This window comes from Chiloscyllium punctatum, chromosome 27 (genome assembly GCF_047496795.1).
Source record: "Chiloscyllium punctatum isolate Juve2018m chromosome 27, sChiPun1.3, whole genome shotgun sequence".
Classification (NCBI taxonomy): domain Eukaryota; kingdom Metazoa; phylum Chordata; class Chondrichthyes; order Orectolobiformes; family Hemiscylliidae; genus Chiloscyllium; species Chiloscyllium punctatum.
Window position 1 is genome coordinate 7,886,916 of NC_092765.1, and position 18,748 is coordinate 7,905,663.

Below are 18,748 nucleotides of genomic sequence, written 5' to 3' on the forward strand. Positions count from 1 at the left end.
ATGGTCCTCTTTCACCACCCCACCCACACACACACACACACACGCACTTTTCGTGTTGTGTTGAAAGATGTTTCGATCTGAACGACAACCCCTTTCTGGAGAATCACAGGGTTACCATCGTTCTAGAATCCCGGAACAAAAAGCTAAAGAACTTGGTGTGGAACTTCCCGAGATCAGCTGTTTCGGAAGATTCCCCACTGGGCTCAGCGCCAAACCTGCTACCTTTTCGTTTCATCTTCCTCTTCATGAGTGCGAAGGCCTCCCAAATTTCCACCAGTGGCTGGTATATATTTCCAATTTGCTGCAGAAACAATAATCTCGTGGGGAGTCAGACTTTGAAAATGGACACAACGCATTTAGGAGTTTACTCTCCTCTTTAAGTATCTCAGAGATCGATTTAAGATTAAATAACATGATTTATACAAGGATTTTCACCTTCTCTGTGGCTGTAACATTGTACTGTATTCTTTGCTCTGTTGTCTTACCGTTATGCCTTTTGAATAGTATGATCTGCTTGTACTGCACACAACAAAACTTTTCACTGTACCTTTTTTAAAATTCATTTGTGGGACTTGGGCATCACTGGCTGGCTAGCATTGATAGCCCATCCCTATTTGCCCTTAAGAAAGAGAGCTGCCTTCGTGAACTCTGCAGTCCACTTGCTGTTAGTTGGCCCACAATGCCGATAGGGAGGTAATTCCAGGACCTTGACCCAACCACTGTGAAGGAATGACAGTTTATTTCCAAGTCAGGGTAGTGACTGGCTTGGAGGGGAACTTGCAGATGGTGGTGTTCCCAAGTACCTGCTGCCCTTCTAGATGGAAGTGCTCGTGGGTTTGGAAGGTGCTGTCTAAGGATCTTTGGTGAATTTCTGCAGTGCGTCTTGTAGATAGGACACACTGCTGCTATTGAGTGCCAGTGGTGAAGGGATTGGATGTTTGTGGTGCCAATCAAGCGAGTTGCTTTGTCATGGATAGCGTCAAGCTTCTTGAGTGCTACTGGAGCTGCACCCATCCCCATTCAGAGTACATCTGACAATAATAAATCAAATCAAATTATTGCACGCTCTTTAGACTCACAATTGGAAATCAGGCAATTAACACAAGCAAACTGAATCAATGACTACAGAATTTTGAGTTTCTGTTGGGGCTCTTGTGCCACAGTGGTAGTGTCCCAACCTCTGAACCAGGAAACAGGGTGGCACAGTGACTCAGTGGTTAGCACTGCTGCCTCACCACGCCAGGAACCTGGTTTTGATTCCAGCCTCGGGCAAATATCTATGTGGAGTTTGCACATTCTCCCCGTGTCTACATGGGTTCCCTCTGGGTGTTCCAGTTTCCTCCCACAGTCCAAAGATGTGCAGGTTAGGTGGATTGACCATGCTAAAAATTGCCCATAGTGTTAGGTCCATTAGTCAGGGGAAATGTAGAATAATATGGCAATGGGTCTGGGTGGGATACTCTTCAGAGAGTCAGTGTGGACTTGCTGGGTTGAAGGGCCTGTTTTCACACTGTAGGAATTCTACATTCTAGGAAACCTGGGTTCAAATCCCATCTGCTCCAGAGGTGTTTACTAACATCTCTGAACGGATTGGTTTGGAAAATATCTGTCGAGTTTCTGTTTTACCTTACAGTTTGGGATCATTTTGTTTAAGATAAATGCCAATGAATTCCATTGTTGTTGTGGTGCTATTCAAATGGGTGTGTTGGGAGAGGAAAAGGAGATGGAGACTATTTTCTAAATGTAGAAAGGCTTCAGAAATCTGAAGCACAAAGAGACTTAGGAGTCTTAGCTCAGTATTCTTTTATGGTTTACATTTACTTGGCACTTAGGAAGATAAATGTAATGTTAGCATTCACTTTAAGAGGGCTGATAGGTAAGAGCAGAGCAGTACTGCTGAAGCTGTATAAGGCTCTGGTCAGACTGTATTAAGAATATTGTGAGCAGATTTGGGTCCCATATCTAAGAAAACATATGATGGTGTTGGAAGGACTCCAGAGGAGGTTTACAAGAATAACCCTGGGGATGAAGGGCTTGTCATATGAGGAATGGTTGAGGGTTGAAGCTTTGTTCTCGATGGAGTTTAGAAGGGTAATCTGCTTGAAGCGTACAGAATACTGAGAGGCCTGGATAGTGTTGACATGAAGAAGATGCTTCAACCAGTAGGAGAGATTAGGACCTGAGGGCAGCTGAAGGGTTGACTCTGAGATGATGAGGAATTTCTTCAGCAAGAGATTGGTGACTGTATTGAACTAATTGCCACAGGGTTGTGCGGAGACCAAGTCATTGAGTGTAATTAAGACAGAGATAGATAGGTTCTTGACTGGAAAAGGGATGAAGGGTTACAGGGAGAAGGCAGGACAATGGGCTTGATGAATATATAAGCCACGACCAAATGGCAGAGTAGACTTGATGGGCTGAATGGCCGAATTCTGCTCCTACATCTTATGCTTTTATGGAATTAAATGAGGAATGCAATCTTGGCTAGAGATGAGAAAGATAAAGTAAAAATGTTGCTGGTGGGTGTGGTGCACAGGCCCCGAACATACCTATGCAGTAAGATAAAGTACAGAGGGAGCAATAACAGGTTTAATAGAAAGATATGGCAGTAATCATGGGGTACTTTTACTTGCATAGATTGGGAAAATCAGATGAGCGAAGGAGTCTAGTTAAATTCTTAGAATTTTTTTCAGACAGTTTCTTGGAACAGCAACCAGAGAGCAGATTACTGTACAATTAGGCATACTATCGTGCAACAAGATAGGAATAATGCTGTCATAGTGAAGATGGCCCTAAGCAGCAACGGCCGTAATGTGATTGAATTTTGTATTCAGTTTGACAGAGAAAAGAGTGGTTCCAAGACTAATATTTTAAATCTAAATAAGAGAATTATGAGGGCATGAAAATACAGCTAGTTAAAATGAACTGGCAAGTTAGTTAAGGTTTAGGTCAAAAGATGTATGGCAGTAGATACTTCAGGTGATACTTTGGAATGCACATGATTGATACATTGTAATGAAAAAGAAAATGAGTCCAAGAGGGAGGACCCATCATCGGTGGTTTACTAAAAAGGTATCAAACCTACAGGAAAAGCATGTGTTATGGACTAGACCAAACCCCCTCAAAATATATGAAGAAGATATCTTGACCCTAACTTTTCCTTACGTGTAAGACCTTATGTGCCAAATACTTGACTTTAAGCAAAACCTACTTTATTTTTACACTGTAGTCGAAGTACAGATAAAATAAAAAGAAAAGAATTAGTTGAACGATTAATTGCTAAAATTCTTTACAAATTCATTACGAACTTCATATGAAACCATTCAATCCCAGGAATCAAAAGTATTTCCCTCTTTGTCAATGGTATGGGAAACTCCCCAATAACCTTTGTTTTCACATCCTGTGGGGCCATTTGCAAAGTCAAGCCTGCCTCCCAAAGTCAATTGAAAAATTCCCATAGATGTTCCAAATGTTACTTCCATGTTTGACTAAAAATCACCAGATCATTGATAAACACCACACAGTTAGGTAATCCCAAAATTATGAGTTCATCTTTGAATTGTGATCGGTGTATTCTTTCATACCAAATGGTATGACTTTAAACTGGTACGGTATATTCGGTATCACAAAAGCAGAAATTTCCTTCATTCTTTGGATACAGGTACCTGTCAGTATCCTCTGGGTAAGTCCAATTTAGAAACATAAGTCCTTTGCCCCAGCTTCTCAATACAGTTTTCCAAATGTAGAATAGGATATGAATCAGATCTTGTAACAGCATTGACATTGTGATTGTTGACACATAATCATTGGGTACCATTCGGTTTTGCCATCATTACCATGGGTGAGCTCTATTTGCTGCAAATCACATTGATTATATAGTCTTTGAGCATTCATCCAATCTCTTCTTGAAGCTGCATCAACTTTGCAGGAGTAAGTCCATAAAGATGTTACTTATTTGGAACAGCATTTCCTGTATCTACATCATGTGTAATTAGATTAGTTCTTCCCAGTTTATTCCCACGTTATTTCCCCATGTGATTGTGTTATGAATCAGATCAATTCTTTCCAAAATATATTAAGAAGATAGTCTAGATCCTAACATTTTCTTATTTTAAAAGTAAGTGTAAAGTGTTGTGTGATAGATGCAATTCAATTGGTCAAACTACCAGGCTTGAAACAACACACTTTATGCATACACAATAAGTAGAGTCATGGAGATGTACAGCATGGAAACAGACTCTTCGGTCCAACCTGTCCATGCCGACCAGATATCCCAACCCAAACTAGTCCCACTTGCCAGCATCCAGCCCAGATCCCTCCAAACCCTTCCTATTCATGTACCCATCCAAATGCATCCTAAATGTTGCAGTTGTACCAGCCTCCACCACTTCCTCTGGCAGCTCATTCCATACATGTACTACCCTCTACGTGAAAAGGTTGCCCCTTAGGTCTCTTTTATATCTTTCCCCTCACCCTAAACCTATGTCCTCTAGTTCTGGACTCCCCGATCCCAGGGAAAAGACTTTGTCTATTTATCCTATCCATGCCCCTCATAATTTTGTAAACCTCTATAAGGTCACCCTTCAGCCTCCGACGCTCCAGGGAAAACAGCCCCAGCCTATTCAGCCTCTCCCTGTAGCTCAGATTTTCCAACCAGAGACCCAGGTTCAATTCCCGCCTCAGGCGACTGACTGTGTGGAGTTTGCACATTCTCCCTGTGTCTGCGTGGGTTTCCTCCGGGTGCTCCGGTTTCCTCCCACAGTCCAAAGATGTGCAGGTTAGGTGAATTGGCCATGCTAAATTGTCTGTAGTGTTAGGTAAGGGGTAGATGTAGGGGTATGGGTGGGTTGCGCTTTGGCAGGGCGGTGTGGACTTTTGGGCCGAAGGGCCTGTTTCCACACTGTAAGTAATCTAAAACCCTGGCAACAGCCTTACAAATCTTTTCTGAACCCTTTCACAATATCTTTCCAATAGGAAGGAGACCAGAATTGCACGCAACATTCCAACAGTGGCCTAACCAATGTCCTGTACAGCCACAACATGACCTCCCAACTCCTGTACTCAGTACTCTGACCAACAAAGGAAAGCATACCAAATGCCTTCTTCACTATCCTATCTACCTGCGACTCCACTTTCAAGGAGCTATGAACCTGCACTCCAAGGCCTCTTTGTTCAGCAACACTCCCTAGGACCTTACCAATAAATGTCTAGGTCCTGCTAAGATTTGCTTTCCCAAAATGCAGCACCTCACATTTATCTGAATTAAACTCAAAAAACTCAATCAAGTTTGTGAGACATGATTTCCCATGCACAAAGCCATGTTGACTATCCCTAATCAGTCCTTGTCTTTCCAAATACATGAACATCCTGTCCCTCAGGATTCCCTCCAACAACTTGTCCACCACCGAGGTCAGGCTCACAGGTCTATAGTTCCCTGGATTGTCTTCACCATCCTTCTTAAACCGTGGCACCATGTTAGCCAACCTCCAGTCTTCCGGCGCCTCACCTGTGACTATTGATGATACAAATATCTCAGCAAGAGGCCCAGCAATCACTTCTCTAGCTTCCCATAGAGTCCTCGGGTACACCTGATCAGGTCCTGGGGATTTATCCACCTTTAACCATTTCAAGACATCTAGCACTTCCTCCTCTGTAATCTGGACATTTTGCAAGATGTAACCATCTATTTCCCTACAGTCTATACCTTCCGTATCCTTTTCCACAGCAAATACTGATGCAAAATATAAAATACAGACAAAAAAAATTGCCTTAACTGTAACTCTATCAAAATGCCTAACAAAATAATACATATATAAACTACTAATGAACTGTTCTAATATAGTAACAACCTATAAACACACCCTTGACAAAGGCAAATTCAGTAAAATAGATTGTCTCACATGCAATTCTAACAGCAGGAAGAGAATCCCGGCTTTTAGCTAGAGCAGAGAGAGGAATGAGAGCTTCCACATGCAGCTGCAAGACCCCAGCAAATGCAGAAAGCTAAAGCTAATTTTTTTTTGTTTTGTGGAAGCTTGCCCCCACCCATTCAGGCTGCTTCTGTTGTTGCAACTTTTAAAAAAGGTCTTATAACATGTTTACCTCTTTGGATTTGGAGCAAAAATGCTCATCATCTCTGACTCAACCTTTTTTCAACAAAAGAACCAGGACAAAATGCACATCTTAAAGTCATAGTATCGTCATGTATGTAATTGCACAATATAGATGACAGGTCAGAACATTGGATAGAATATAAAAGAAGTAACAAATGACAAAAATATTAATGGAGGAATTGACGACCAAAGAAAGCTAGCTAGATATATAAAACAGATGGTAAGAGTTTCTGTAGATATTTAAAAATTAAAAAGAGTTGAAGTGAACGTTGGCCTAAGAAAGTGAACCTGGAAGTTAATAAGAGAAAACAAGTACCTGGTAGATCAATTGAATAGGTATTTCTATTGTTCTTTGGTCTAGAAGATACCATGATCATCTTAGAAATAGCTGTAATTCCGGAAATAGAACAAAGAGAGGTCCTATGTTGTGAATTGGATATAAGAAGGCTATAATGGGATGAAGAAAGATTCTGTATGATAGGAAAAAATCAGACAAATAGGGTATAATATGGGGAAAATTGAGAATGCTTTTTATGGTGGAAAGAATCAAGTAGATACATATTATTAAAATTACAAGAGATTGCAAAGCTTTTGGTGCTGGGTGTGCTAATGTGTGAATTGTAAAAGCAAAGTATGCAGATACAGCAAGTAATCAGGAAGGCAAATGGAATGTTATTATGATGTGGAGATGCCGGTGTTGGACTGGGGCAGACAACGTTAAAAATCACACACCACCAGGTTATAGTCCAACAGGTTTATTTCACAGGTATGCTCCACAATCACCTGATGAAGGAGCAGTGCTCCGAAAGCAAGTGCTTCCAAATAAACCTATTGGACTATAACCTAGAGCTGTGTGATTTTTAAGAATGTTATTATTTATTGTGAGAGGAGTTGAATACAAAAGCACAGAGGTTATATTTCCATCATACACTGTATTAGGGAGATTGCATCTGGCGTACTGTGTATAGTGTCAGTTACCTTATTTAAGGAAGGATGGAAATACATTGGAAGAGTTCAGGGACTTTTAACCACAGCAGTACTTGGAATGGCCTATTTGCCTTATGAGGGAAAGAAGGTCAGTCTGTCCATATGTGTTCACTGGGGTTTAGAGAAGTAAGAGGTGAATTGTTTGAAACACACAAAATCCTGAGCAGCTTTGACAGAGTGGATATGAAAAGGATGTTTCTTCTTGCAGGAGAAGCTAAAATCTGGAGTCGCTGTTTATAAGGAAGGAGTTGGCCATTTCAGAGCGAAATGAAGAGAAAACATTTTTCACAGATGGTGATTGAAACCCTTTCTCAAAACAATGAAAGCAGAGTCCTTGAATATTTCAAAGGCAGAGAGATCCTAAGTAAAGTCATAGGAGCTGAAAGTCTTTCTGGAGGAGATGGGAATGTGAACAGATCAGCCATGACTTAATTGACTGGGAGAACAGGCCAGGGCCTAGTGACCTACCTGAACCATTGGGATGTTTTTATTATGTGTTTTTAACATGAAAATGAGCAGACTGGATAACTGGCATAAAGTCACAGAGTCATACAGATATACACACGGAAACAGACCCTTCAGTCCAACCTGTCCTTGCCGATCAGATATCCCAACCCAATCTAGTCCCACCTGCCTGCACCCGGCCCATATCCCTCTAAACCCTTCCTATTCATATACCCATCCAGATGCCTTTTAAATGTTGCAATTGTACCAGCCTCCACCACTTCCTCTGGCAGCTTATTTCATACATGCACTACCCTCTGCAGGAAAAAGTTGCCCCCCCCTCACCCAGGTCTCTTTTATATCTTTACCCTCTCACTCTACACCTATGCCCTCTTGTTCTGGACTCTCTCACCCCAGATAGACTTTGTTTAATATCCTATCCATGCCCCTTATGATTTTATTAACCTCTATAAGGTCACCTCTCAGCCTCCGATGCTCCAGGGAAAACAGCCCCAGCCTATTTAGCCCCTCCCTATATCCTGGCAACATCCTTGTAAATCTTTTCTGAATCCTTTCAAGTTTCACAACATCCTCCCGATAGGAAGGAGATCGAAATTGCATGCAATATTCCAAATTTTTGGCTTGAGTTTTCCTTAATTCTAACTGACCTTCCATCATTAATACAACTTGATGAACTTCTGCCCAATTCTTATCTGCCTGTATATGTGATGGGCTCTTCATTTTTTTTAAAGAGAGTAACATTGTGGGAAACTCTGAGAGGGAGCTGGAGTTGAACTTGCTCACTAGGGGTCAGCAATCACTGCAACAGGAATCCACATAGTCTGCTGGAAGCCGCGGGGAACCAACAACAAACATTTCCAATGACAATTTACAGGCTCCTCGTTTTGTCTTAACAGAGAACAAAGATCGCAGGGCGAGTCGCTTTTGTTTTATTAAATTAGGAACCGTAGCCAGCCGCGTGAAAACAAAAATCCCCTCCACCAAAAACAAAAGCCAAGCGGAGAAACCCAATGAAAGAAAGATTGATGAGGGCGGCGGTTGGGAAACAATGTAATGAGGGGCGAAGGATATAGGCGGGATGAAAATGTAAATAAAATGTCAAACATAAAACAGAAGCGGATTCAAAATGTGGGGCTAGGAAATGAGACAAATTGGATGTGGCAACTTAAATGGTTTGGGTGTGAGTTGGACAGTGACTGTCTGAGTGACTGGGAGGGAGAATGAGATAGAGGAGCTGCTGAGGGGGAATATAAAATCAGACACCCACCCCATGGAAAGAATTGAAGATAATATTACTCCCACCACACCCAGAGCCACGTGGTTTGATCTTTTGACTGCAGAACCTGTGTTCTGTGTTTGAACAAGCGGGTGCCCAGTTAAAAGGAGCAGGGAAAGGATATTATGCACAGCCCAGCGGCTGCAGACTGAACCTCTTGTCTTCATTCTGTTGGAGGAAGGGCTATGGACCCGCTCAATTTCAGCAACACCCGTGTTTAGATTTCCAGCATCACAGATCCGCTGTCGGAGAGAGACAGAGAGAGAGAGAGAATGGACAGTAACATCTGAAGGTGTGGCAGACCGTAAGAGGCAAAGTCTAAACATCAGGACTATGAGAAGGAAATGAGAAGCGGACTAGAAAGGGACCCCTCCAGGTCTGCCTAGGGTCCCCCAACCACCCACCTCCTCCCCAGAATCTCTGACCTTGCCGTTGTGTGAATGGTGCACGGAGTATGCTGACCAGCAGCAGGAGGTGCTTGGTGTGAGTCAGTTTCAACTCAGCCTCGGCTCCTGCAGTGTTAAACCCATTCCAGGTTGATCCTTCCTGCTGCCACTGACTTCGAGCTCGGTACCATGGGGAGATGCAATGGGCGCTGCACGTTAATCGTACTCTGCAGTTTACAGCTGGTAAGTTGGGTTTTAAAAAGGGATCTATTTTTGTACAGTGATTGTGTGGTTTTGGGAATAAACGCGGGTGGTTGTTGTCTGCTATTGTCCCCCAGGGAGGAATACAGTTAAACCCGCGGACATGAGATTCAAGCTGTGTCCACTTTGCTGTGTATTTGTGCTGAGGTTCAGGCTCCCTTCTCGAAAAGGACCTGGACTATTTTCCAGTCTGTGAAAATCTCTTTTTATAATCAATAATAGCGGTGAGAATAATTTGATATGGTCAATGTGCCTATTTTTTTGAAAAAATGTGTGGTACTCCAGTTCTCAACGAAGCCATTCCGTCTGTCAATTTCAAAGTGACAGGGACATGGCATTGTAGGATAATAGTTTTACACACTTACACACTTTACAATACGGTTCAGTGCTGCACAGGATAACGAGCTGCTTTATTTTTAAATCCATGCTACTCTGGTTACCTTACAGCAGTTGCCTGTCTGGGTCTGCCGCGAGACTTGTCAGATTATTGAAGGCTTTATGAAATGTTTCCGTGACGAGGGGGTTAAGTCTGTGCTGTAAAAGCGGGTGGCATTATTACAGTCTGGCACTGCCATTCATACTTCCGATCAACTGTGAATTTTGTGCGTTTGTGATGTTTGAAATGTGCAAGTACAGGAACCAATCTCTTGTCTCAAGACAGACCAGATTGGGGTAGGTGAGATGCAATCAATTATTCCTGTTGATGCGAAAATGTTCAGACGGGTGGACATACAGCCCGAAATGGTTACAGGTTGTCAGACTGCACTTTTAAAATTCTGAATGTCTCCCTAATTAAAACTGGGAGGCAAATGTTTCTTCAAGAAAACTCCACTGTGTACAAAATGTGCTCTCTGTCTTCTCTCATTCACACACACACAGTACTAATCACCAATTATAACAAATTAACAATGATTTAATCTTAACTAATAGGACAAGGGTATTACCACATGTCATCTTTATAATAATGAACCATTAGATCTTATTGGATTCACCAAGACATCTAGACCATGGCAAATCATTCAGGTACTGCCAAAAACTTTGGTCTCAGAGTCAGTGTCCCCATGACAAGGCTGTTTCAACCTGGATGAGGGAGACCTACATAATACTCTGCATTGAGATTAGTGCTTTGGAAGAATGCTAGGTTCAATTCCCATTCTCTAGGGATGCTGATGAAGATACCTGTATTCATACAAGCAAGTAGTGTGTCTGGCCAGTCCCACGATTGTGTGGAAGCAGCTCAGCATTTAAAGCTGAAAACTAAAGTCAAACCCTACCACCAGGCCTTTGACCTAACCACTGTGATGTATGGCGTAGACTCAGGGGTTTACTATAGGCGCCACTCAAAGCTCTGCAATTCTACCAAATGCACCATCATAAGAAAATGTGTTGACATGGCAATATCACCAGCAATATGCTTGGGCACTTCTGGTGCAGTGGTAGTGTCAGTACTTCTGGGCTAGAAGAGCCAGATTCAAGTCCCACTTGCTTTAGACTGTGTCATGACCAGTCTGAAGAGATTGATTGATTGAATCAAAAATATCACAAAAGTGATATGGACTGTGGGCTCCTCAGCATGTAGATCTTCTTTCGGAAACATCACCATGAGTGGGCAGACTATGCTTCCTGCCTAGCTGATTACAGAATTCTCCAGTGAAAAATGTTTGGACCTTTCTTTCTGGGCATACAATTTCAAGGTGGTCAGTACAAATGATACTGGATGGAACAACTGTGGCTGACCATTCTCCACCTTGGGGGAACACTGCAATCAACTGGAGGTGAGCACTGATATTTGGTTCAGCACATTTTGAGAATCATTTTAGACCAAACCCTCAACATCTGAGGCAGCCAGATGAAGGTCAAAGATCAGTGCCACAGTTATACTGATGTTGCCCAGAAGTTGTGAGCTACCAGTTCTGTCAATGTCTGTGCCAATCTCACAACAAAACTCTCCAATCATGAGAGGATCCGCAAGATGATGCAATTGTTTCTAATCTAAAGCAATGAGGAATCTACCAGTCTCTCTTTCATGGTGACAGAATATGACTCCAATCAGGTGTTGGCTAGGATGAAGTTGGCTTTCTATTCCAAGAGTGCTTTTCCCAAAGACATGTCCTTAGCTCATTGTCTGCTGTTGCTTAGTTCTGGGCCTGTAATTATTTTCCTCCCTTTGGTAGGTTTTTGTCTGTGGTTTACCATGGCCTTTCACTCTTGGAGATAGACAACAAGTCTATCTCAGCCAGTGTGGGAATTGAACCCATGCCTTTGGTGATTGTAAATCTGAACCACACAATAGCCATCCAGCCAACTGAGCTGGCCAGCATCTCCTCCCTGCCTCGCCCGCTCCTTTTCTGTTTTTTTTAAAGGTGGTTAAAAGTTTGGGAAGTCTAGCTGGAATTTATTGTCGCTTGAGGTGAGTATTGATTTGACTACAAGATTTTTTAAAAATGCAGCCAAGCTTGGGCTGTGACTTCTTCTATTTGGAGTTATTGCAGAAGCTTGTATTCATCATGAACCAATTGCAGGAGATTCAGGCCAGGTGCATTGTGTGATATTGCAGTGCTTGGACATGTGAAAGAACATTTGAGTTACAACTTGAGTACAAAGATGTCTGATTCAGAATAAGGGGAAAATCGAGGAAGGATTGATTTGAAAGCACTCTCACTTATGCTGGAGAAACTCAGCAGATATGGCAGCATCTGTAGAGAGAAAGAAAGATTCACTATCATGAGTCCAATATGATCTTTTAGTGGAGAATTCTAAAGAGGATTCATTCTAGTCTCAACATTAACTCTGTTTGTCTTTCAGCAGATGTTGATGGACCTGCTGTGTTTCTCTCACACTTTTGTTCTTCAAATCTCCAGCAGCCCCAATATCCTATTTTTTTGTTCCTATTTTCCCCTCCTTCATAAATTCTGCTGCTCATTGTAGATCCTTTTTAGCAATGCTACATTCCTCCATCAGTGCTGACTTTCACAGGTTCCTCTATCATTCAGGTTATTTTGTTTTGGGTCTTGTTTATGGATCTGTCCATCAATTTTGACCCCAATATCTACAGTCCTGGCTCCACTTCAAGTGTTGCTTCTCTTGAGACCAATCTGGAACTCTCCTACCAATTTGTGCTTTTGCTTTTTTGTCATTTTCATTTGTTGGACATGGGTTCTGCAAGTTATAAACCAAGGTGGGGTGATAGAAGTAAGATACAGATCCACCATGAAGTACCTAAATGGTGGAACAGGTTTAAGAGACTGAATGGCCTCCTGTGCACCCCTTTCCTTCATTGCATTGATGTTGATTTAGTGTCTTCAATCAATCCCTATTGGAAATTCAAGAAGTTGCATTTGCAACAAAACATTTGAACAATGCAGAAGAGTTCTTGTATAGAATGCTTGCCTTCCTCTGTCTCAGTCACTCATCCAGATAGTCTGTATTATGACATGAATGCCCATCCATGTCTATTGAACAAAATGTTGAAATGTTTGAGAGTGTTATAACATGTGATGTCTCCAATGCTGTGTGGCTGAGGGAAGTGAGGAAATAAACCTGTTCCACAAATAGATTCTTCAATTACATAATAGTGGCTTTGTTGAACTATTTGCATGTATGCAGGTATGGGTAAAATCTATTTTTAAATAATTTGTCTTTGCTCTGTGCCAATGCATGTCTTTTTCCACATAAATGTAGAAGATCCATTTGAAGTCTGCAAGTTGGTTCTTAAATTATTCACATTAAATATAATTTGAGAATTATAACTGAGCTCAGTCATCCAATTTGGAGAGGGACTTTGTGCATTGGGACAGCAGTAAACCATTCCTTCCAACTTACTTGTTCCAATGGTTACTGCCTGTCATCAAAGTTTCACAGCAAGGCTTTTACTCAATTTTATTTTTTGCTGTATTTTAGTTGTGAGCTTTGCCTGTTTGCTTGTTTATGGTTGGTTTGGCTTTCCCTGACTGACTTCAGGAGCTCTTGGATCTAAGTCCAGTCCAGCATCTAGATGTGAAATCCTTAGGTGATTGATCAGTGCTGTAGTGCCAGATTGGCAAACTTAATAGATGTTGAATCAAAATAATGTTTAGGTGAACCTACAATTCTTAAAACAAAAAATCCCTATGATACATTTTGAAATAACTCCACAGAGCTTGGTATCCTTTCACCAAGTCACCTTTAATTTACGTCTGCGCAGTACTTGACACTTGTCCGGCTTCCTCAGAGTGAGCAGAACCTCCAACACTGCTGTTTAAATCTGTCAGCCAGGGCTCCATGATTGGGCTGTTAACCTGGTCAAATGAGGGAGCTCATTCTGAGGTCCCACCTGGCTGACCTCATTACAGTCACAAAACATGTTTGATTAGGAGTTGAGGAACAGAATTAGACCATTCAGTATTTCAAACCTACTCTGCCATTTTAATGAGATCATAGCTGACCTATGGCCTAACTCCATATAAAATCTTTGGTCCATATCCCTTTTGCTTCACAAAACAATGATCTATCTCAGTTTTTAAATCTACCAACTGATCATCTGTCATTTGTGGAAGAGAATTCCAAATATCTAACAACCCTTTGTGTGTAAAAGTGCTTCCTAACATCTCTCCTGAACAATGTGGCACTAATTCTCAGACTATGCCCCTGGTTCTGGAATCCCCAACCAGTGTAAAAAGTTTATCTTCATCCACTCTTTCTTTTTCTTTGAAGGCTTTAATCTGATCACTGCTTAACCTTCCAAATGCCAGAGAAACCAAGGCTAATTTATGTCAGCTGTCCTCACAACTTCTGAAGTCCAGGCATCATTCTTGTAAACCTATATTGTACTCCCTCCAAGACCAGTATATCCTATCTCATGTATGGTTCATAGGTGTGCTCACAGTACTCCAAAAATTTGAAGTTCTGCATAGCTGACACATAAAGTCTAAATTCTTATACTTAAGTGCTCTAGTTATATATGCCAATATTCCATTAGTTTTCTTGATTACATGAGGCGAGGGATGAAGTAGACAATTTGCTTATTTATGTCTTTGCTGTTTTGTGGAATCTTGTGTGAAAAGTAACAAGTGACTGCACTTTAATAAGTAATTCATTTTGGCTGTAAAATTTGGCTGGTACTGCAACCTCAGAATGTAGAACTTTCTGAACCATAATGATATTTTCTTTGGCAGAAAAATCAAGTGAAACACAGAAAAACATAATCCTGCCTTTTCTTTTGATTTCTTTTCTGCAGGAGGATTCTTCATGCCTCCAGCAAGATTAATTTTTTTTAAGACTTTGACTTCATTTTTGTAATCGCATAAAGAAACTGGCATTCACTATATCCATATGTAACAGTCATTTGAAGCATATCCTCCAACTTCGTACATCAAGTGTTTCTGATGTTGTAAAATATTATGCATCTTGTCATGTCTTTAGAGACTTAAACTGATGGGTCCAATTAAGAACACTTGAATAGATTCAGAAAGTTTGGAAGTTGTTATAAATTAGTGTCGTGGTTGTAACCATCAAGGTTGGACAATGTTAGGGTGGGGAAGTTATATGTACTCTTTTCACATATCTATTCATCTCTTCCATCCCCATTTGGAGATCAGGAAAATGTAATTTAAAAATATGAGCAGGGCAATGGGATTAGAGTAACAAAACTGTTGTGGAGAAACCACTGTTGTGAACCGCCTTCTCTTAATCAAGTCTTTATAGGTTCTGAAATTCAACACCCAGAATGTAAAACATGTAATAATGATTTGGCTGTTTGTTTATGCTCACCAAGTGACTGTGTCCATTCATTGCTTCACTCTAATCTGTTTCTATGCATGTGTTGAAGATATTGTTTACCATCTGAGACGCTCTAAGGCGAGTTCATTGACTACATTTTGGACTATTTGGCTTTGTGAGCCCTGGTCCATCATTCAGTAATAGACAATAGGTGCAGGAGTAGGCCATTCTGCCCTTCGAGCCAGCACCACCATTCATTATGATCATGGCTGATCATCCTCAATCAGTATCCTGTTCCTGCCTTATCCCCATAACCCTTGATTCCAAAATCCTTAAGAGCTCTATTCAACTCTTTCTTGAAAATATCCAGAGACTTGGCCTCCACAACCTTCTGGGGCAGAGCATTCTATACACCCTCCACTCTCTGGGTGATGAAGTTTCTCCTCAACTCTGTTCTAAGTGGCCTACCCCTTATTTTTAAACTGTGCCGTCTAGTTCGGGACTCACCTATCAGCGGAAACATGCTTCCTGCCTCCAGCTTTTAGTTTTTCAGCAGCAGCTACTGGGGGTGTTGAGGATGTACAAGCTGCTTTTCTTGTCGCTGTTAGAGCTAAAAGCTGGGGTTCTCCTCATGCTTCTGCAGTTGCCTGTGAGACAATCCATTTTTTTTTCTGAATTTGCCTTTGTCAAGGGTGTGTTTATGGGATGTGTTTATAGGCTGGAACAATATACTACATTGTGTTTAGAACATAGAGCATAGGACATTACAATGGAATACTGGCCCTTTGGCCCTTGATGTTGCGCTGACCTGTAGAATCAATCTGAAGCCCATCTATCCTACACCATTCCTTTGACATCCATATGCTTATTTAATGACCGTTTAAATGCCCTTAAAGTTGGCGAGTCTACTACTATTGCAGACATTGCGTTCAATGCCCCTACTAATCTGAAGATTGATGAGAGCAGAGCAGTAGATGTGATCTATATGGACTTCAGTGAGGTGTTCGACAAGATTCCCCATGGGAGACTGATTAGCAAGGTTAGATCTCATGGAATACAGGGACAACTAGCCATTTGGATACAGAACTGGCTCAAAGGAAGAAGATAGAGGGTGGTGGTGGAGGGTTGTTTTTCAGACTGGAGGCCTGTGACCAGTGGAGTGCCACAAGGATCGGTGCTGGCCCCTCTACTTTTTTGTCCTTTACATAAATGATTTGGATGCGAGCATAAGAGATACAGTCAGTAAGTTTGCAGATGACACCAAAATTGGAGCTGTCGTGTACAGTGAAGAGGGTTACCTCACATTACAACAGGATCTGGACCAGATGGGCCAATGGGCTGAGAAGTGGTAGATGGAGTTTAATTCAGATAAATGCAAGGTGCTGCATTTTGGGAAAGCAAATCTTAGCAGGATTTGTACACTTATTCGTAAGCTCCGAGGGAGTGTTGCTGAACAAAGAGACCTTGGAGTGCAGGTTCATAGCTCCTTGAAAGTGGAATCACAAGTAGTGAAGAAGGCGTTTGGTATGCTTTCCTTTATTGTTCAGAGTGTTGAGTACAGGACTTGGGAGGTCATGTTGCGGCTGTACAGGACATTGGTTAGGCCACTGTTGGAATATTGCGTGCAATTCTAGTCTCCTTCCTATTGGAAAGATGTTGTGAAATGTGAAAGGGTTCAGAAAAGATTTGCAAGGCTGTTGCCAGGGTTGGAGGATCTGAGCTACAGGGAGAGGCTGAACAGGGTGGGGCTGCTTTCCCTGGAGCATTGGTGGCTGAGGGGTGACCTTATAGAGGTTTACAAAATTATGTGGGGCATAGATAGGATAAATAGACAAGGTCCTTTCCCTGGGGTCGGGGAGTCCAGAACTAGAGGGCATAGGTTTAGCATGAGAGGAGAAAGATATAAAAGACATCTAAGGGCAACTTTTTCATGCAGAGGATGGTACGTGTATGGAATGAGCTGCCAGAGGATGTGGTAGAGGCTGGTACAATGGCAACATTTTAGGATGCATTTGGATGGGTATATGAATAGGAAGGGTTTGGAGGGATACGGGTCAGGTGCTGGCAAGTGGGACTAGTTTGGGTTGGGATATTTGGTCGGCATGGATGGGTTGGACCAAAGGATCTGTTTCCATGCTGTACGTTTCTATGACTCTCTGTATAGGAAAATGAATCTAATTTCTTCTTTATTTTGTTGTATTTTAACTATAGTGTATGAATAAAGCATATTTTGCTTCAAATCTGGAAGTTTGACCAATTAAATTGCATCCAGAATGCAACACCTGGCTCTTGCCTTTGAAATAAGAAAATATTAGGGTCTAGGCTATACTCTTAATGTGGTAAAAATACAGTCTTAATGTGTTGAGGGGGTTTGGTCTGGTCCATAACAAGAGATATATTTTGATGTGGGGGGTAGGGTCATCTATAATTGTGTGATAGCCAATTTCTAGATGAGCAAACTAAAATCTTTTTCAACGCATGAAGGCTCAGACAGATTCTGCTCACAAAGCCAATTATTATCTGTGAATCCTCTGACCTGCAGGACCTTTTGATATGCATTTTCAGGCTTGACACTATCTCTACTCAACGGCTGCCAAAAGTTAGCTTCTTGACACTGTCTTCAATTTGTTTTTTTTATGCCTTTTGACTTTCTAACTGAGTGTTACCTTTAACCACACTTGGACCCTGATGTAGATTATAATGTGTAGAGTGAGAAGGTGAATCCCTTCAGAATTGCAACGGAGACTGATGAACAATGAACTATGCATTTTTGATGTTGCTTTGTGTTACGTTGAAATCAGTAGTGTCTTGATTGGCACTTACAGGGGTGCAGGTGCTAATAGACAGAGAGACCCATTGGCATTCAATTAGCCAAAACAGGTTTGCTTTCTGTTGCTGCCATGGCAATACTTCAGAGTTAGATTTTTACATTAAATTGAAATAACAATACCTGAATATTTTAAGTTAAAAATCACACAACAGCAGGTTATATTCCAACAGGTTTAATTGGAAGCACACTAGCTTTCGGATGAAGGAGCGTCACCTGATGAAGGAGCGGTGTTCCGAAAGTTAGTGTGCTTCCAATTAAACCTGTTGGACTATAAACTGGTGTTGTGTGACTTTTTTTAACTTTGTACACCCCAGTCCAACACCAGAATCTCCAAATCATGAATATTTTAAGTTGACCTTGATTGTTATAAAAGCAGGGTTCACCTGATGCCTCTCTTAATAATGATAATCTGCCATTCTTACCCAGTCTGGCTGTCACATGACTCCAGTCCCATAGCATGTTTGGTTCTTTAACCACTCATTGACATGGCCTAGCATGTATTAAAGGGCAGTTTGAGGTGGGCAGCAAATACTGATCTTCCCAAAGGTATTCTCATCCCACAAATAGTAGGAGAAACCCACAATTCACCAGGAAAGAACCATCCTCGACATGTGGGATTGTTGCTGATATTTCAGTCTTGCTTTTCCTGTCTCGGGCAACCTTCTCATACCCAAAATCAGTTTGAACACTGAATTTGATTGAGGAAGAGGAAAAGGACAACATACACCAAAAA

The 18,748-nt window shown here is 41.6% G+C and overlaps 1 protein-coding gene across 6 annotated transcripts in view; it reads left to right on the forward strand.

Annotated features, from left to right (window-relative positions):
* The first annotated feature begins 8,488 nt into the window (after positions 1-8,488).
* nkain1 (sodium/potassium transporting ATPase interacting 1) overlaps positions 8,489-18,748 on the forward strand; it is a 548,201-nt gene continuing 537,941 nt past the window's right edge. For 3 of the 6 annotated variants that reach the window (XM_072548007.1, XM_072548006.1, XM_072548008.1), the window contains exon 1: positions 8,492-9,470. Coding sequence is in view for 2 of the 6 variants with exons in the window: in XM_072548005.1 (XP_072404106.1) it covers positions 9,417-9,470 (54 nt within the window). In the remaining 4 variants the exon portion in view is untranslated. Of the gene's footprint in view, positions 9,471-18,748 lie in introns of all 6 variants that reach the window. The other 3 variants (XM_072548005.1, XM_072548004.1, XM_072548011.1) reach the window with 3 other exon arrangements.